At 35.4% G+C, this 21,555-nt stretch overlaps 1 protein-coding gene across 9 annotated transcripts in view; it reads left to right on the plus strand.

Moving 5' to 3' along the window:
* The window catches only part of ANKIB1 (ankyrin repeat and IBR domain containing 1), a 158,751-nt gene that overhangs the window by 124,569 nt on the left and 12,627 nt on the right, over positions 1-21,555 (plus strand). For all 9 annotated transcript variants that reach the window (XM_089917621.1, XM_089917623.1, XM_022585669.2 and 6 more), the window contains 6 exons: positions 342-508; positions 6,548-6,636; positions 12,895-13,025; positions 18,483-18,617; positions 19,572-19,658; positions 19,748-19,814. In XM_089917621.1, coding sequence (XP_089773747.1) covers positions 342-508; positions 6,548-6,636; positions 12,895-13,025; positions 18,483-18,617; positions 19,572-19,658; positions 19,748-19,814 — 676 coding nt within the window. The remainder of the gene's footprint in view (positions 1-341; positions 509-6,547; positions 6,637-12,894; positions 13,026-18,482; positions 18,618-19,571; positions 19,659-19,747; positions 19,815-21,555) is intronic.

The following is a 21,555-nucleotide window of genomic DNA, read 5'->3' on the forward strand; positions in this document are numbered from 1 at the left end:
TTCCATCAGAAAAGTGGCACATTGTATGAGCAAACATTTTTAAATTACACATTTTCTGTATTTAAATTACAGCATTTTTACTCTATCATCATCTACTTGGTTTTTAGATTAAAGAAAACATAAATTTTAAAAGTCATGTCATTACTAAGGTAATTGCCACATTTTTCCTTCTTATTTTATATATCCCAATACTATTTTAAGTGTTTCTTGAGACTGACTACGCTTTGTTTTTTTATTTCACTCTGTTTTTGCTTTAAAGTAAATTGACATATGGGGTACACTCCCTATTAGAATTGAGAGTTAAAATGTTTTGTTATGTTTTGTTATTGCTGTTTAAACAGGCCTTTGTTGAAAATAATCCTGCCATTAAATGGTGTCCTACTCCAGGCTGTGAAAGAGCAGTCAGACTAACAAAACAAGGGTCAAACACATCTGGGTCTGATACACTCAGCTTCCCCTTGCTCAGAGCCCCTGCTGTGGACTGTGGAAAAGGACACCTCTTCTGCTGGTCAGTAAAAGACAAGTTGGAATAGCCTAATCACCTTTCTGACAGTTTTTAAAGAGACTTTATACTTTGAATCAGGCCTTTAAATTGTAGTATTTTTGATGTCATTCTTATTCATTAAAAAATATGTAAAGAGTGGTGATCGTTTACATTTATTGTGTGCTTGATGTGTGCCAGCCACCTTGCCAAATATTTTCAGATATTGAATTCTCCTAACAATGCTATGAATGGAGTGATATTATTATACCCATTTTACAGATACGGAAATTTAGGCACAGAGGAGTTGCCCAGGGTTATGCAGCTAGGAATTGGCAGAAATGGAATTAAAGCCCAGCTCTGTTTGGTGCTAGAGCCCATACACTTGAACTTTAATACCAAATTACTCACCATAGATTAGAAAATGTTTAGAGTTTAACATCGTTTCTTAAAGTAGAAGTCTCTAGCAGTGATTCTTAACCAGGCATGCCCAGAATTTAGTATTAAGACAGCTTTTCCAAATTTTCATTCTAGACCCCGACAAGAGATATTTTGATTTAGTGGATTTTGGAGTGGGGCTTCAAAAAAAAGCTCTTATGTGATTCTAATGCACAGTACCAGTTAAGAACCAGTTTGTGTCTTATGTTTTATTTAATTTCTAGTGCCTGATAAATACTTAGTATGAACTGATGATAAATCAGTAATGGATAGGCCATGTAACTATGTATAGTCTCTTGACTGTATGTTTGTCTGACATCGGCGTTATACTTTATTCAATTATAATAACTGTTTTTGTTTTAGTTAATTAAGTGATCAGAAGAAGAAATAGTATTTGTTATGCTTTTTGCTCATTTCCAGGTTTATCACATATGCAAGGAAATACTGTACTTGAGGTAGATATAAAACTCTAATCTTTACTCATATGCTTATCAGAAACCAAAATCAAACTGTAGCACTGCTAGATAGTAAAAAGGCAGTTATGGAAATATCCCTGCCGTGAAAGGTCTATTTCTTAAGCCCATCATCATTATCATTAGCTAAAAATATTTCTTGAACTGCCAACCTATATATAGCACTGAATTCTAGGTCAGGTGTCAGCAAAGTAGTGTCTGCACCAATTTTTAAAAATAAAGTTTTATTAGAACACAGCCACACCCACTCATTGCCAGTTTGTTTACCTATTGTCTGTGGCTGCTTTCAGGCTATGACAGCATCGAGTAGTTGTGACAGAGACCATATGGCCTGCAAAACCCAAGATATTTACTGTCTGGCCCTTTACAGAAAAAGCTTGCGAGGCTTCTGGCTAAGTGCTTGAATATAGTGATTAATGAAAGGAAAACCACATTTACTACTTTCATGGCTAAATCAGGTTCAGCAAGTAAAATAGCAACAAAATACTGAATAATAGATTATATCCACATGCCTTAAGATAATTTTTCAAAACATTTAAAAAGCAAATTCCTAATTTTTAGTTTTACGTGTTTTACTATTCGATGGTTGAGTCCTAATTCTACCTCACTATCCCACCAGAAGAGATAAGGATCCAGCAACAGAAATGAGAAGTGAGTTATTGAATACACACAAGCTTACTTGTTTGCATATAAATTGTCCTTAGATTAATATGAATCTACTTTATTAGTAAGAATATTAAAAGAAGAAAATAAAGGAGCTTCTTCTTTGAAGTTAGTTTCTTGAGAAACTTAAGCTCTAGTGCCCTAAAGCACCCCATCTAGAATGGTACTAATTATGTACTATCCTTCAGAAAATCATTTTCTGAGCCCTCTGGTTCAGGTAAGCACCCCTGGAAGAAAAAAGCTGATTAAGAGGATTGGTGGAGAGGCTACAAAAATGGAAAACATAGATTAGTAAAATGTATAGAAGATTAAGAAGGTGATAACATTTGCTAAGATCTGAGGATAATAAAGTTTTGAAAGGAAAAGAAAAATCTGTGATTGGCATTGTCTTCTTAAACTCTGTGGTTTCTGTGGCCTAGCTTTTATTAGTTTTCACTGTAGATTAGCTTTTACTTTCTTGTATTCTTCCCCACCTCTCTTTGTATGCTGCAAGTAGTAAGTTTGGTTTGACTGAAAATATGGAAACTAATGGAAAAACCTACCAAGGTAGATTAGATTCTAAAAGCTATATATGCCAATAAACATATATGATGCTATAAACTGTACCTTTCTAGTCTAGTGTTTGGAGAAAATATGTCAGCTACTCTTTCTCACACCCCAAAATATCAGGCTGGTTATACTCAGTATCCATTGGAAACTATATGGCAAGATCACAGGCCCTACTTGGAATTTTATCCCAGTTTAAGGGATCTGTGGATGACCACATGGATTTAAGATCACATTTGGTAATTATTTACTCCTTCTCCTATTATAAGGGTGGTAGATAACTTAGCAAATAGTATCATCATTTTCTGACATAGAAATTCAGGACTTAACTTTATTACCTTTCATTTTTGAAATTCATTAAGCTATAGGATTGATATATGTAGGTATATGATATATGTATATTCTAGGATTTTTACATTGCTTCACCTCTCTAAGCATTAATTTGCAATTTTTGTTTTTACATAGCTTCCTACTCGTATTCATATAGTATAAAAGCTTTGCCTATAGTCAGAAATTCTAAGAAAAAAAGGAAATTCTAAGTAGAATTCTGCTGCCCTTACTTATCTAGTGTTTCAAAGAGAAAGAAAGTCTGCTTCATGCATAAAGAAGCTTTGCAAGAGAGATCTTTATAAAATAAAAGCATGTGATTCAGGGTTTTCTTCTTTCTTTCCCCCAAAAGTTCAAAAATATTTTCTAAAAATGATTGCAAAAACCACAAGAAATGCCAATAACAGTTTCTTCTTTTTAAGAACTACGTGTGACAGAATCAGTTGAGAGCTATCCCCAAGAGATGTCTGCTTGGATATAACTGAATATATTCATTGTTGGGAGGGAAGGTAGGAGTAGGCATTTTCCTTCCCACCACAGGATAACCCCTTCTATTATAACTTGTTCACCAACAAGTTCTGTGCCCTTAATAACTGAACCTAGAATGCTTTTTCCCACTATCCTGTGTAATTACAGTTTGTCTGTCAGAGTATTTGCTACCAGTCATTGGTGTCTTGGTTAAAGCTTTCTTCAGGAAATTAGTTTTCCAGTATCTGTAGAACATTCCAGTATCTTCATTATTTCTAGCAGAATACTCTGTCTTCCTACACATGGCATAATCCGGATTATCAGTCACCTGTTACATCTGATAGCATTGTCATCACTGTACTGTACTTTGGAGAAGTTCAGGCTTATTTTCTCTGATGTGTTAGTTTTCAAAGATCTACTTTGAAAGATCTACTTTGTAGATGCTATCTACTTCTACTTTTAATCAATGCAATATTTTATTAATGTCCATTAAAATATCACTAAGTTACTAAGGAGCTGTATAAAACCACAGTTATGGAAAAGGTTTCCCAAATGCCAGATTTGGTAATAAGTCAGAAATTTAAGAAAATTAAGTTATTCTTTCCAGGTATTTAGTGATTTTTTAGGTATACAATTCAATGGCATTAAGTACCTTAACGGTGTTGTGCAACCATCACCCCCTATCCATTTTAGAACATTTTTATGATCCCAAATAAAAACTCCACAACTATTTAAGCAATAGCTCCCCATTCTCCCTCCCCGACCCCAGCTCCTGGTAACCATTATTCTACTTTGTCTCTATGAATTTCCCTATTCTAGATATTTAATATAAGTGGAGTCATACAATATTTGTCCTTTGGTGTCTGGCTTATCTCACTTAGCATAATGTCTTCAAAATTCATTACATGTTATAGCATGTATCAGAAGTTCATTCCTTTTTATGGCTAATATTCCATTGAGTGTATATAGCACATTTTGTTTGTCCATTCATATGTCAGTGAACAGTTGAGTTGTTGCCATCTTTTGGCTGTTGTGAATACTGTTATGAGCATTGGTGTAAAAGTTTGAGTCCTTGTTTTCAGTTCTGTTGAAACTATTTGAGGAACTACCAAAGTGTTTTTCATAACAGCTGCATCATTTTACATTCCTACCAGCCATGCTCAAGGGTTCCAGTTTTTCCACATCCTTCCCAGCACTTGTTATTTTCTGTTGTTTTTCAAAACTAGTAGCCATCCTAATGGGTATGAAGTAGAATTGATACACTCTTAATACAGTGAAATGTTACCTCATAGTTAGTTAAGACTCTACCTGTCAGTTGGCATGTCTTCTTAACTTAAACTTTGTAAACAAGATCTTTGTTTAGGGACTTCCCTGGCGGTCCATTGGTTAAAACGCTGTGCTAAGTGTCCATCATCGGATGAATGGATAAAGAAGATGTGGCACATATATACAATGGAATATTACTCAGCCATAAAAAGAAACGAAATTGAGCTCTTTGTAATGAGGTGGATGGACCTAGAGTCTGTCATACAGAGTGAAGTAAGTCAGAAAGAGAAAGACAAATACCGTATGCTAACACATATATATGGAATTTAAAAAAAAAATGTCATGAAGAACTTAGGGGTAAGACAGGAATAAAGACACAGACCTACTAGAGAATGGACTTGAGGATATGGGGAGGGGGAAGGGTAAGCTGTGACAAAGCGAGAGAGTGGCATGGACATATATACACTACCAAACGTAAGGTAGATAGCTAGTGGGAAGCAGCCGCATAGCACAGGGAGATCAGCTCGGTGCTTTGTGACCACCTAGAGGGGTGGGATAGGGAGGTTGGGAGGGAGGGAGATGCAAGAGGGAAGAGATATGGGAACATATGTATATGTATAACTGATTCACTTTGTTCTAAAGCAGAAACTAACACACCATTGTAAAGCAATTATACTCCAATAAAGATGTAAAAAAAAAAAAAAAAAATGTGCTTCCACTGTAGGGGGCTCAGGTTCCATCCCTGGTCAGGGAACTAAGATCCTACATGCCTCTTGGCCAAGAAGAAAAAAAAATTAAGAAAAAGAAAAGATCTTTGTTTAAAATAAGACTGGTGATGATGATGTGATGATGATGGCACCCATAGATTGGGTTTTTCTTTGCCCAAAATGACGTTTTGTTATTAACTAGAATGATTAGCTTTGTGCTACAGAATATAATGTCATATTGAATTAAATAATTCATAAAGGCTCTAAGTCATTTTTGTTTGACTTTTTAAATTTTATTTATTATTTATTTATTTGGCTGCGCTGCGTCTTAGTTGCAGCATGCGGGATCTGTAGTTGCGGCATGAGGGATCTTTTAGCTGTGGCATGTGGGATCTAGTTCCCTGACCAGGGATCAAACCTGGGCCCCCTGCATTGGGAGCACAGAGTCTTAGCCAGTGGACCCCCAGGGAAGTCCCTAATGTTTGACTTTTATATACCTATAGAAAGAATATATAATTAAGTTACAAATAATATATTGCTACAGTTTTAATTATTTAAATAAAAATTTGCCAAATTCCAATAAGACAGAAAATTGGAATTTATCAAACTTGAAAGTAAGTTAGATTGCCCTTGCTGTTACTTGGGGATTCAGAGGTAAAAGTAATGACAAGAATGTGATGTAAAATAGTACTTCCCAAACTTTAAAATGCAGAAGGGTCACATGGTGATTTTGATAAAATGCAGATTCTAATCAGTAGGTCTCATGGGGCCTGCTCTTCTGCATGTTTAACAAGCTCCTGAGTAATGGCAATGCTGCTGGGCAGGGGAACACCCATTGAATTGCAAGAATTTAAACTATTAGTGAGACAGAACCCAATTGATAAAAAATACTTTACAGCTCTTAAGGCATGAGAGGCTAAATTATAAATATTAGGTAATCTATTTGGAACTTTTTAAAATGTGTGAATAAATGTACTGATGAAAGAAAATCTGTCCTAGTGGTATTGAGCTTTAGAATCATGCTTCCAGTTCCTCTATTGAAATGCTTCATCTCTCAGTAGTCACTGTGCCTCAGTGTTCTCAACTTTACATTTGGAACAGTACTTCCCACCTGTGCTTTTACCTTGATGTTGATGAAGGATACTTTTAAATTGCCTTTTCCACGTTTTCCTCTTTAGGGAGTGCCTTGGTGAAGCCCATGAGCCTTGTGACTGCCAAACATGGAAAAATTGGCTACAAAAAATAACTGAAATGAAACCAGAAGAACGTAAGAGGAATTTTAGATAGCTACATATTTTATAATAGCATTCAAAAGATAACGTGGTTTTATTTCTTAGAGTCTTCATTTAAAAATGAAGTTTTAAGTTTTCAAGTTTGTTAATGCGAGAGCCCGCCTTTTTAACCCCTCTAACCAACATCCTTTTGGAGATCCTGGGGTGGGGAAAGCATAGACAGGTTCCATGTTTCTAACGGACTTATTAGGACTCCAGGGTAAACAGGGGTCACATTTAAGTTCTGCTCCTATAGTCCTTCCCTTTTATCCTGGGGTGGGCTAACTAGCTTTTCTGTACTTCATGAGAAGAAATGTATGATCTGTACTGAGAGGAAGCTTCTTATTTCCTTGGAAACTTACAGTGGAGGATAAGGCAAGTTAATTTCTTGCTCTTATGTGGTTCTGTAGATTTACTTACATTAAATGCCATGTCTATAACTAATTTTTACTGAGATGTCTATAAATATATTACTTCTGTTAATCCTCACACAAATGCTATGAGATTGATGCTGGTTGTCCCATTGTACAGATAGGAAGCTAACAGATTGGATTGAGTGACACAGGGGAAACAGAATGGGCTTGAATTAGCCTTCCTAATAGCAATTCCCATGTTTGACAAGTAGATATATCTGCTTTGCCATAATTTCTCACCTCCTGAAGTAAATATTTTATGACAACTGTCATAAAATTAATATAAATGAAAACTAATTTGGTGGTTTTTAACATTTTAAAGAATGGTGTTAGTTTGAAGTATTGCAGATGAGGATTAAGAATTCACAAACTTCATCTACACTTATTATGAGCAAAGCACATAATAAAGATGATGCCAGCCTTCAAAGAGTACAGAGGCTAGAAGGGAAGCAGTCAGATAATTACAGTATCATATGTTAACTAACACAGTTGGATAAAGATGAGAATGCAAAAACAGAAACAACTAACTCAGATTGGGGACAGAGGATGTTAAGGAATCTTCCTGACAGCAGCAAGATATGAGTTGGGTTTCAGCATATCCACAGAAGGAGAGATGTGGTGGGTAATGTCAGCAGCTGAAGTGACACTGGGAGAGACTGGCTGGCAGCCATGAGTCCCTAAAGGCTTGTATTATATTGGGCAATATACCATTGCCCGAGAGATTATTCTCAGCAGTTTATATTCACAAGATCGATTTTGTGTACTGACTCGGGGTTATTCAGATCCATGGAAAAGACACTACTTAGGTAAACCAGAATACCAGTTTATTCATTGACAATGAGGGCGATCCCTTTCACATGATAAGGCTCATGTCCTTTAAATGGGAGCAAAGGGAAGTGGATAATTTTAGGATATTTTTTAGTGAGGGCTGATTAATCATTTCTGTCCTGAACATTCATCATTCAGTCAACAAATATTTTTTGAGTACCTGCTTCCCAAATCAAAAAGATTTGTATAGATTGTTCTTGTTCCCCAGGTTCATTGTATCTCTCTCTTGAATACCAGATAGAGCTTGCCATTGCTCTCTGGATACCCACCCATTAGCCCTATCTGTGTATGGGTATGTCTATGTGTGTGAGTTCCATAAAGAGATTAATACCATTACCCTGCAACACCTTTAAACATGACAAGACGACTGGATTTTGTTTTCTTCTCCTGCTTCTGACACCTAGAAACATCTATATTTCTATTAGAGATGGCTTGCTATTGCCCACCTACCTGCATTTCTTTATACATTCTGTGGAGTTTAAAATTATGGTCCAGGGGAGACATTTGTGAGAGATGAGGCTGGAAAGGTAGGTGTTGCCAGATTGTGAGGGTTCTTGCCAAATTGTCTGAATTTTTCCTATTAACAGAATAAGCCATAGAATGCATTTTTTGAATAGGGAAGTGGCATTGTTAAAGATATTTTTATCAAGATAACTGATAACTAGGAAGGGTAGACTAAAGGAGAGTTAGGTCACAAGTAGGAAGGTGAATTTTTAGTTTGGGTCACAGGGTAGATCATGATGTCATTGGTGAAATTAGGAAATTCAGGTAAAGGAGTAATTTTCAGGGGAAAATAATGAATTTTGTTGTGGGCATTTTGCACCTGAGGTACCTACAGGACATATGTGTGGAGATGTCCAGTGGCTTTTAGAAGTGCTTGTCTCCAGCTCAGAAAAAATGCTGAGAAAACTTAGGAGTAACTTGTTGCTTTTAAATAGTATCTTCATTATGTGTTTAGCATTTATTTAGTGCTGTTTTATGTTAGAGTACAGAAATAAGATGCCCTCTATGCTCTTGAAATTTACATTTTAGAGTTGGAGACAGGTATGTACAAAACTCAGAAAAATAAGTATAAAGATGGTGTGAGAGAACAGTATACCTGTGATTCATTGTGAGGGAGGGGAGGGACAAAGGAGCAGATTAGTTAGGAGATCATCTAGGAAAGAGGTAAGGAAAGCTTTATAAAATAATTGATACATAAGCCGTGTATTGAAAACTGATAGATGTTCTTCACACAGACCAGAATAGGAAGGGCATTCTAGGCTCATGGTAAAGTAGGGCTGTGAAATAGCATGGCGTATTCAAGGACTGCAAATAATTCAGTTCAACCAGTGCAAAGGTACAGTGAGAGATGAGACTGCATGTGCAGGGGTGGGGGTTATATGTAATGCTGGGAGGTCTGACTTTACCCCAAGACACCACAAAGGAGTTTTGAGTAGGAAAGTGATAACTGAAGATGTTTGCTTAGAAAAATCATTCAGGTGGAAGTGTGGATGATGAATTAGGGGCTATTGAGATACTAGGTAAGAAAGCTGTTTCTGAGACAACTTCAGCATGTCCAGGTGAGAGAACATAAGTGCTTGAACAAGACAGCCAATACAGATGGGAGAGGAAAGGTGTTTACAGGAGAAGTAAGAAGATAACTTTTCATTTTATTAAGTTATTAATCTAGTGTACTTACCAGTTGCCTAAAAGAGTTAATGCACCACAAGAAGTAATTAGTATAGTATTTAATTCTTGAGGAGAAAATGGCCAGAAGTATGTGATTTGAGATATAAAGCAAGTATTTTGAAATGGGTGACTATTTTTAGTTATCCCTTGCCAATGTAAAATTGGATCAATCATTCCATATTCACAAATAAGTCTTATTAGAGAAGAAGAAGGAGAATGACCTGGCTAGTCAGTACAGATTTTTGGAGGGACTGTGACAGATTGTCCTTGCATAAGATAATGATCCTGATAATGAAGACAGAAGAGAAATAGAAGAACTAGTGTATACGTTCACAGTGTATACGAACACAGTGTATACGTGGTTACCTCTGGTGGCGAGAGATAGGGAGACCTCAAGTAAAAACTGAAGATAGTCCTCAAAGAGTCCCAAATAGGATTTTAATTCAGAAAGATGGAGGAACTTTAGAAAATTGGATAGGAGGCAAGAGACCCAGGACACCCGCAAGTGGTCCACTGCAAAGGGAGCCAAAGCCAAGACTGCAGAGAAAATTCCCCATTGCTGAGAAAAAGTTGTCTCACTGTACTGATGTGTAATCACCACAGTGAAACTTGGCGGTAACCAGCAGACTATTAATGGCCACTTTTAAGTTTATGAAATTTAGGGTAAGGCCTAAAGCAAACAATAACAGGCCACTGTAATACTTAAGTAGAACATCACTGTTAAATATACAAAAATAATACTCCAAAAAAGAAAAGTATGATTTAATGCTGTATTGGGTTCACATATTAATTTGGGTCATGGTCACATATCTTTGGCATAAGAATTTTCAACCGAACTTGTAGATTCATGAGATCGTTTTCTCCCTTATCCCTAGTTTTCCAAAGTCTTTGAGTTATGAGACTTAAAAGGAGTGACAAAATCTAATTGATCAGAAAAATATTAGAAAATATACTGAGCTCAGTTGAAAGAATTAATTCCATATAAAGATTGAAATACTGTTTTTCAGTACTGAAACTGCCTGTATTGCAGCTTATCAGAGCAAGAAGCAGGAATGATTATATTTTCTGTGAAATGATAGTTAATTTATAAAAATTTAAGACCAGTTTTTTTCATAGTACATACTCAGTAATGGTTATTGAATGAAATTCAGTAGTCTTTTAAGAATTCAGTCTTTAAAAGCAACTTTGTTTTCACTTGAGCACATGTTGATTCTACTAATAGATCTGAGATTTTTATACTGTAATACGTGATTAAATGAAGTTAATTTTTCTTACAAAGAGACCTAAAAGCACACTAGATTATTAAGGAAAGAAGATCAAGCTATATTAGACATGCATCTGAAGTGAAGAGTTTGGAAGTCAGTAGGGATGGAGAAGACTCACCAGGTAGATTGAAGGGAGTTTGGGTATTGCAGGTATTGAGAAAAGTATGTACAAAGGGCAGATGTATGAAATGAGCATGTTCAGAGCACAGGTAGTAAAGGCATTTCTTCCCGTTCAAGTTTTTGTTGTACTAAGGTTATATTCTGAACATGATTTACTTCATGTAATCCTCTAGAATGCAGTCAGAAACTAGCATTCTCTCCAAGGGTAGGAGAATAAAACTGTTAATGTTGCAGGCCACACAGCTGCTTTGTTTTAATGGCTTTGTGCTTTATTTATTATAACAATGGACAATAAAGGTCATAAGAATATGTTGGAGACTCTGAGCTAAAAATAATGTTGATGCTAAAGGGAGGAGAAAGGCCACTACTTTAAACAAAAATTAGACACTGTACTTAATGATTAGGTTTTATAGCAGTACCCTTTGTAAACAGCATTACCTTCACAGCTGACCTTCATAGCCATTAAGTATAGTATGTTCCTTCTGAAACTCCTGTTCTCCACCAAATTATCTGAGCATGCTCTGCACCACACCCTAATCAAACCATCTTCTACCAAGTGGCCTTAGAAATGGAGTGCAGTCTGAGCAGTTCGTTGCTGCTATTGTTTCTCTCTGCTATGTGGAATTGAAAACCAGTGCTTTACAGTCCAGCAGTAGCTGCTGTTCTGTTGTTGACACAAACTTAAGTCGGTAGGCACCCAGGGTTCCTTGCAGCAAGACACCCCCTGCCTCCACTCCTCCACTGCTAGGCTCCATCAAAGGGCTGTTGTTGGTGCTCATCTCTTCCAGTTCATATGCAGAGCCAGTTCCCAGGGGTCAGACAGCCCAAACCTTTGTCGCCTTTCCTCTCCAGGGATTTAAATCTGGAGGTTGAGTAACTTTTTCTTTTAAACTTCAAAACTTCTGATTTCTCCCCTGCTTTCAACAGTAGGGCTAACCTGTTACCCAACCCTTCCTAGAATATCTGCATATAATGAGGGTCTTAACTGAATGGACTACTCTTAAGGATTTCAAAGTGATTTTCAGACATCTCTTTCAGTAAAGAAAAGATAGAACTTCCCTATGTACTTGAAGTTAGAAAACAAACTTCATTACTGTCATTCTTGCAGGAAAAAATAATTTTTTAATTATGTGTCTACCACTCTCTCCAGCCCCTAAATCTCTGCATGCGTGGTGGTGGAGATTTATAGAACATAAAATGTAAAAGTTAGAGTCTTTAAAAACCCTGGCATTCTTTAAGAGTGCAGATCTCAAATTAAAGTAGAATAAACAGAGTTTAAGATGATGAAGAGTATAAGGTTAGTGTGGGGATAGAGGGTGGGAGGACCTTACCAGTAGTTAGTGGCCAAATCATGAAGGGCTTTGTATTCTTTGCTAAAACAGTTTGATTTTATCTTGTAGTCAGTGGGGAGCAATTAGAAGATTTAAAGATTTGTATTTTTAAAAGATCACTTTATAGAGGCAATATAGTGTGGGTTGTGAGGGTGGGCGGAGAAGGATCTGGGAGCTAGGTTGGTTTCTGTGTTTTAATTGTCTGGGAAGAAGGTGTGGACGATCCTAGCTAAAGCAGTAAGAAGTGGGAATGGAGAGAAGATGGATATGAAAGAGGAAGAGATAGAATCAATGGGACACAGTAGATGAGGGAAAGAGGAAGGTGTCCAAGATCATGCTCTTCCTGGATCTATTCTGGGTAGAAGATCATATCATTTAACAGGACAGGAGATAGAGAAAGGAGCAGATTTGGGGGAAATGATGAATTTACTTTCAGACATGTCATTGGATTCATTTTTATTTTGTCTTAAATAATCATGGGTAAAAACTTTGCCATAGACCCTAATAGGAAAATAAGTATATATTTAAAATTGAGAGACAGCCTGCAAAGAAAACTTTGAGTGTTTTTCCATCTGGAGTTGTACACTAAATCATTTATTTCTGTATTTGTGCTTTATATCCCAAAGTTGTGGGAGTTAGTGAAGCTTATGAGGATGCTGCCAACTGTCTCTGGTTGTTAACTAACTCCAAGCCTTGTGCTAACTGTAAGTCTCCAATACAGAAGAATGAGGGATGCAATCACATGCAGTGTGCTAAGGTAAGTTAAAGAGGATTGTACAATACATGCTTTGCAGTTAGAACCTTCATTTGATTGTGAATCCAAAGAAGAAATGCTGTAAGCATAGGTATCTTATTGGCTTTCAGATGGATTCTAGAAGATTGTATTCTACATTCTTTGTTAAATAACATAAATGTTGGTTTATATTACTAAATTTTACAATCATGATGAATGTTAAAAATAAAGGTAAGGATTCAGTGGTACTTGGCCAGATCAGAAATGCCTGAGTCCTTCCCTCCCAGTCACCCACTCCCCCAGTGAGGATTCTGAGAGAGTTTTGTGTATATATAAATAATGTTAAATGATCGAGTGCTACCTTACATAGATCTCTTGAAAAGCTGATTTTGGAGCACACAGCATAGTCTCAAGGTCCAAGTCAGGCCCCAAGCAATCCCCGTAAGTCCAAATTTAAATCCTGGTGTCTATATAAGAAAGGTGCCCGAAACAGTGGGCAGGTTTGCTAATGAAATCATCAATTAAATAAGTAACTCATTACTATATTGAAAATGAAAATGTCACTTGGCTAAAAATTATTATAAATAATTACTGTTAGAAGGCTACCTTCCTGACCTAGATTGCATAGAAAGAAACTACCATATTTAAAACAAATATTCTGGAATTAAGTTAATAATATTTTATTAATCCATGCCTACATTTATGAACATTTTTGCTTAACTGTAATATCTCAGTTTTTTTCCTTTTCCTTGGGAATGCCATGTATATAAAAATAATTATTTAAAACTATTGAGAGAAGAGCAATATAATTTTTCTAATTTAGGATGTGAAAGAAACCCACATAGTTAAGATTTCAGTAAAATACATCAATATCTTCTCTTTAAGTACTTCTTAATTTTTTACCTTGAAACTAATGATCATTATTATTATGACTTCAAAAATAATGACAGTTACCAGATGATTTTATATTATAATAAATTAACATGAATGAATTGTCTTAGTGAGACAGTAATGATTTCCTAAGAAGAAAAACTTAGTAGTGTTCTGAGTAAAATGCTCAGAATTGCTTATTAGTTTAGCTGATCAGGCCAAAATTATTTCATTTATATGCAGTCCTATGTCCAACATCCATATTAGTTTTTTCTTGGACAGTCTGATATAGGCTACATAGATGTGTAAAAAAAAAATACATGTTGACCATAAAAATCAGCAGTTGGGCTACTAATAAAAGGGCGGGATCCAACATTACCTTTATTTCAGTCATAGCACCTACCAGCAGTAAGTAGTTGATAGATATGTATTGAGTGAATGAATATTTTCATGAATTAATCAGGCTAATGATGTAAGGTAATTTATCTTAAACAGATTTTGCTTAAACTTCATTTGCATATAAAAGAAACATTTACTTACATACTATGTAAATGTAGTCTTATTTAACCATCTGAAGTATTTGCATTGAACAAAGGAAACTGATGAGTAATTCTCATGACATAAAAGGAGACATCTAGGAAGTGAAAGTGTTTATACTTTTATAGTTTTTTTAAAATGTGGGACAACAGGTAATATGTAATTGAATCTATTTTCTAACACAATGACTAAATCATAATATACCTTTATTAATGCTTCAATATTGATTACTACTCAGTAGATAGTTTTTACTTTCTGGAATCAAATTGTTAAACATTTTAAAAGAATGACAGGTTTGGCCCTATAAAAATAAGTTCATTTATTTTAAAAACTCTCTTTATTCATTTCCCTTTAGATAATTTTCAGGAAGCTATTTAAATATTGCATCCTTACACATTTTAAATCACTTACAGTAATTTATTGATCTGGCTCTGTGGAAAACTATGCTGCAACTAAAAAATAAAAAATTATTAAAGTTCTATATTCTTTTTCTTACCATAGAATGTAAAATTTTGCTGTTTGTAGAAAGTTTTGCCACTAATTTTGAGAGATCAATGGAGCTGTACTGAAGGGTACTTGGATCAAATCAGGCACAAGGTTTGCTTTTAGCAGGCAACAAAAGAACTTGCGTACTGTCAGAACCTTGAAACAAGTACACAATTTATTGTGTAAGTACATGTTTGTGAAGGGCTAAATGAGGACAGAGACTTTAATTCAGCTCTCTGTTCGTGACATACCAGGTAGAGAAAAAATTAATGAAGATAAGACTTGACATAATGACTAAGGTATTATCTGATTACTATATATTCAGACTCTGTATCCTGAAAAGATGGACTCATGCCATATTTTCAAGTACCCATGGAACATTCACCAAAAAAATTAACCATTGATCATCAAAGAAAATCTAAATAATTATCTAGAAAATAGAGTGGTGTAATCAACATTCTCTGATCATAATGGAATAAAATAGAAATGAATAATAAAGTTACAAAAAGCCTTTTCATTTGGAAATTTAAAATCTCTCAAACAACTCGTGAGTAAAAATAAAATAGAAATTAAAGAATTTCTATAAATAACTACTTTTTCAGAACCTGAGGGCTATATTTAAAGCAATTCAGAAATGTGCATAGCCTTATTCACTTAAAATGATACAAAATAAGGAATGAATTAAGGATATGACTCAAGAAATACAAACTTGAAAACAAGGAAGAAGAATTTGTTTTAATCAGAAATCAGTGAGTCAAAAACTGAAAAACAATACAACTAATAAATAAATCCAAAAGTGGTTTTCTGAAGGAAAAAAAATAAGATAAACCACAAAGCTTGCAATAAGAAAAATGTGGGGGTGAGGGAGTTCAAATACACAATATAAGAAATAAGGGGACTGGGACTTCCCTGGTGGCGCAGTGGTAAAGAATCCACCTGGCAATTCAGGGGACACGGGTTCAGTCCCTGGTCCGGGAAGATCCCACATGCCACGGAGCACCTAAACCTGTGTGCCACAACTACTGAGCCTGCGTTCTAGATCCCATGAGCCACAACTACTGAAGCCCGCATGCCACAACTACTGAAGCCCGCACGCCTAGAGCCCGTGCTCCACAACAAGAGAAGCCACCGCAATGAGAAGTCCACACACCGCAACAAAGAGTAGCCCTCCGCTGGCTGCAGCTAGAGAAAGCCCGTGTGCAGCAACGAAGACCCAAGGCAGCCATAAATAAATAAATAAATAATTTTTTAAAAGGGGACTAATCAATAAACAAAGCAAAGTAAAATAATAATAAGAGATAACTTTGCTCAACTCTTGCAGATAAATTTGAACTTGGTTTTGAAATGGACTGATTTTCCAAGAAAATATAATTTATTGAAACTAACTCTAGAAGAAATATCCAAACAAACTCACTCCGTAGAAGAAAGAGTTTTTCAGTGATCTCTCCTTTAAAAGCAATAGGCCCTAACAGTTTCACAATAGAGTTTTATCAAAGCTTTAAAGAATAGGTAACTCCAATGTGATTCAGACTGTTTCCAGGACAAAAAGAAAAAAAAGAAAATGGAAACTTTCAAATTATTATTATAAACTGAGTAGAACCTTGATACCAGCACTTGACAAGATTATAAAAATTAAAACTGTAGATCTGTCTTATTTATGAAGAAGAATGCATGAGTCCTAAATAAGATATTGGAGGGGAAAATACAGATATTAGCAAATGTAATCTAGCAGAGTGCATTAGAAGAATAATTGAATATCGATTATATTTCAATGAAAAACATGTTTTTAATTTTAAAAAAAGACCAATTAATCATGTGGGGTTTATTCCAGGAATACAAGAATGGTTTGATATTTAGAAAGCTATTACTGTACCTCATTTTAGTGGTAGATACAAGAAGAAAAACCATGTAAATTTTCTGTAGATGCCAAAAAGGCCTTTGACAAAAACTCAACAACCATTCTTTATAAGACACACAAAGAAATAGGAATAGATAGATTCTTCCTTTTATCGCAATAGCATGATAAAAATAAATCTATCTTAGTCCAAAAGTTAGCATGATATTTAGTGGGGAAACTAGAGGTACTCTCACTAAAATTGAGAACAATATAAAGATACTCCCCATGACAAATATTATTAACATTGGACTGGAGATACCAGTCAACATAATTTGACAATGAAAAGAAATTGGGGATATAAAAATTAGAAATGAGGTGGGAAAATTGTCAATTTTTACAGCCAGCATGATTGTATACCTAGAAAGCCCACAAGACTCAACTGAAAAACTATTGCAAACAATAAAAATTCAATTAACTAGCAGGGTACAAAAGTAATATGCAGAGAGTAATAGCCTTCACGTGTGCCAGTAACATTCAGATAGAATATATACTGAAAAAGAAGACCTCATTTATCTAGAAAGAAACTTAAGAAATGGATAAGACTTACATGAAGAAAATGTTAAGACCCCTATCTGTAGGACACAGAAGATGACAAACAAATGGAAAGATAACAAAGTTCTTGGATAGAAAGATTCCAACAAAAATACCAACAGGTTTTGTTTCTGCATCTAGATAAGCTAATTAAAAGTTCACATGGAAAAACAAAGTAAGAAGAGCCAGAAAACTCTGAAAAAGAACAGTGAGGAGGAACTAGCCTTGTCAAACAGTAACCCATACTATAAAGGCTCAGTAATTAAGACAGCATGGTGCTGGTACATGAATCTACAGATCAATGAAACAGAATAGAAAGAAAGCCCAGAAAATAGACACATAAATGGGAATTCAGTATATGGTAAAGGAGGCATCTCCAACCAGTAGAGAAACATGGACTGTTCAGTAAATGGTATTGAGACAACTGGGCAGCTATGTGGAAAAAAATAAAGTTTAATTCATACTGAATACCCAAATAAATTCTGAACAGATCAAATATTTAAATATTTTTTTAAACAAACTCTAAAAGTACCAGGAGAAAACATAGATTTAAATTGGAAAGATCTCTCTGACTCAAAATCCATAAGCATTTAAGAGAAAAAAAGATATATTTTCATACTGGAATACTCATATTTTTTGGCATTGTCTGCAAATTATGGTAATTAAGAAAGAGAATTTTTTTTTTTAATGAGAAATAGGTTTTATGTTAGCTGTTCTGATTAGAGGCCTTTTTAACTTATTCCCAGTTTAAAAATCAGTTTGTCAAAGTCAACAGAAGTTTTCAAATACACTGGTGGAGCTTTATAGACCAAGGTAAGATTACTATGCACCTGAAAAATGAAACATTTGTCAGGATCTGGTTTATTATTTGGAAAGAATATCCCATTGATATTTTTCAAGCTTTCTTGAGATTACTTAATAATATTATGATTTTAATTTATCCTTATAAGCAATAACTTTAAACTACCCCCACATCTTTCCATAGCGCACATAAGGTCTCCAGAGAAAACCTCAAAAAGAGGAGGGTGTGTCTTTGAGAAGATTTGTTCCTGGTCACACAGGCAGGATTGTTTAATCTCTACAAATTGGTTGACAGGAATTTAGAAAATAATTTGCATATTAACATGGGGCGATATTTGCATATATGTTTTCTTTTGAAGTGCAAGTATGACTTTTGCTGGATTTGCCTAGAAGAATGGAAAAAACATAGTTCTTCCACAGGAGGTTATTACAGATGTACTCGCTATGAAGTCATTCAGCATGTAGAGGAACAATCCAAGGAAATGACTGTGGAGGTAAAGAGAACTGTAGAAGCCAAGATCTCTAAGCCACTTAATACCAGTGGCAGTGTTTTTCATTTCTTCTTTTCCTATCTTATTGTAATGAGGCATTTTAATTCAATACACTTTAGAGTAGCCTTTAATTTAAACAAAATAGCTCTATAAACTTGAGCTTTTAATTTTCCTTTTTTTATATTGGTGAAGATTAGACAAGACATATCCCAGCATGTCTCTAAAATGACTTAAAAACAATTTTAACATTATATCAACAATATAATATTATGTTATTGTTTATAATAAGTATCTTAGTCTGCTTGGCTGCCATAACAAAATACCACAGACTGAATGGCTTAAACAACAAAAATTTATTTTTCATAGTTCTTGAGACTAGGAAGTCCAAGATCAAGATTTCTACCAATTCGGTTTTTGGCAATGACTCTCTTCCTGGCTTATAGACAGTTATCTTTTTGCTATGTCCTCACAGGAAGGAGAGAGAGCAAGCTCTGTTGTCTCTTCCTCTTCTTATAAGGGCACCAGCTCTATTGGATTAGATCTCCACCCTAATGACCTTGTTCAACCTTTATCATCTCACAGGCCCTATCTCTAAATATAGTCACATTGGGGGTTACACCTTCAACATATGAATTGATGGGGGACACATTTCAGTTTATAGCAATAAACAACATAATAAAACATTGAAGATCTAATGAACTTAAGGTTTGAGAGACATATTTACCTTACACTCTGGGAATTGCGGATTCAGTGGTTTGTCACAGAGAATACAAATACAAGACTTTGTTCTGGGAAGCGTTTAAAATGTATTGGTTATTATTTTCTCAACAAAATAATCGATAAATCTGTATGCACTACTATCTGTTACTAATAAAATTTTGAAGTGATCAAAAAAAAACAATTTTAATAGCTAGTACTTTTATTTATAAATGTCATTTGTGAACTTTCGTTTCCTAGGCTGAGAAAAAGCATAAACGATTTCAGGAACTTGACAGATTTATGCACTACTACACAAGATTTAAAAATCATGAACATAGCTATCAGGTATGTCCCAAATCATTTCAAATGTGCTAAACTCTACTGTTGTGAATAAATAAAGAAAATGATATATTTATTTATTTCTATTCTTTTAGTTAGAACAACGCCTTCTTAAAACAGCCAAAGAAAAGATGGAGCAATTGAGTAGAGCTCTCAGAGAAAGTAAGTTATAAGTGATATGTGTGATAATTAATATAAAATAGCTGTCATGCTTAAGTCACTTCATTGGTAGGAGGTTAAGACCCTTAAAAGAATACCTTATCTCCATTTGCTCATTTGGCAGTTTGGAGTTTTCAGAAGCCCAGAGTGTAGTTTAGCATTTGAGGCCTCTGGTAAGATTTTCCACCTTGCTTACGTCACCTGCTCCTCTTAGTGCAAGCTCTGCTGCTGGCAGATAAACACACATTGTGGTTTTGCTTACTCTGTGCCACTGCTGATGATGCTCTACAATGTTGGGAAAAGTGAATGGGCCCAAAAAGGCATCCCTGACCTAGTCAAAGGAGCAAGATTCACAAGCCATCAAATTGTCATGTAACTGAATTCCCAAAGATTCTTGAGAAAATTTAGCAGAGTGCCTAGTATAGAAGAGAAGTCAAGTACAGTTTTGGGAGAAATCATGTCACTGGTAAATAGCGGACATTGGAGTCAAAAAGCAAAGTCACGAGATAGGGCTTACTTATGGTTCCTAAAATGGAAGTTCAAAAAGAACATTCCTAAAAATGGATTGAATACTAGTTACATAATTAAAATATAATATCTCAGTGACCACACAGAGTACAGGTTCTGGCATGTTTGTTTTAAAAAGTGACTTTTTTTTTTTGGCTGCTTTGGGTCCTCGTTGCTGCGTGCGGGCTTTCTCTAGTTGTGGCGAGCAGGGGCTACTCTTCGTTGCAGTGCGCAGGCTTCTCATTGCGGTGGCTTCTCTTGTTGCGGAGCATGGGCTCTAGGCACGCAGTCTTCAGTAGTTGTGGCTTGCAGGCTCTAGAGCACAGGCTCAGTAGTTGTGGTGCCCAGGGTTAGTTGCTCTGCGGCACGTGGGATCTTCCCAGACCAGGGCTCGAACCCATGTCCCCTGCACTGGCAGGCAGATTCTTAACCCCTGTGCCACCAGCGAAGTCCCTAAAAAGTCACATTTTTTAAATAATCACAGCTTATATATAAAAGGTTTTAAGCCTAAAATGGAATCAGTTACCCTTGTGTTTGCTCCATTTTATAAAAGTAATGAGTACTAACACCATTTTCATGAGGATAACTTCCTAATTAAAACAATAACCATAAGTTAAATAAATTAGAGTGGGACAAAAAGCATCAGTAGCAGCTTAGTCTCCTTGTTAATTACTAGTTCTTAGACTGTAGTAATGACATAACTATATCAAGCCAATACCAAACTCTTGAAGTATTATTGTCCACAGTAAAAATTGAAAGAAAAAGTCCTCACAGGTTCTACAGTCTATTCCATCACAGACGTATCTCTAGTACCTAGAACAGTGCCCAAAACATACTAAATATACATAAGTATTTGTAGATGTAAACTACTGCTTCTGTTCAACCTTCTGGAGGTTCTAGACAGCATAGTAAGACATAAAAAAGAATTAAAAGATAGAAGATTTGGAAAGGAAGACATAAAACCACTCTTCCTCCCTTTCTCTCTTTCTCTCCCTGGAGTATTTATTAACTAGCATTAGTTACCCAGTTGTTCCCCAGAATGTTGTGTCTTTTACCTTACAATGTTGTTTTTGCAGAAGCATAATTTATAATTAGGCTTTTTTTTTTTTTTTTTAGCAAGCAACTTAGCAAGGCATTTGTTCTAATTCTTAATGAGTAGAATTCTGCTAGGGATAACCTAAAAAACTTAGTAAAACATGGAACCTTTGAGTTAACCTAAAGCTAGATTTGTTTACTC

Source organism: Delphinapterus leucas, chromosome 9, assembly GCF_059928025.1.
Source record: "Delphinapterus leucas isolate spDelLeu-1000000601 "Yukka" chromosome 9, BTC_Dleu_Yukka2, whole genome shotgun sequence".
NCBI classification, from domain to species: domain Eukaryota; kingdom Metazoa; phylum Chordata; class Mammalia; order Artiodactyla; family Monodontidae; genus Delphinapterus; species Delphinapterus leucas.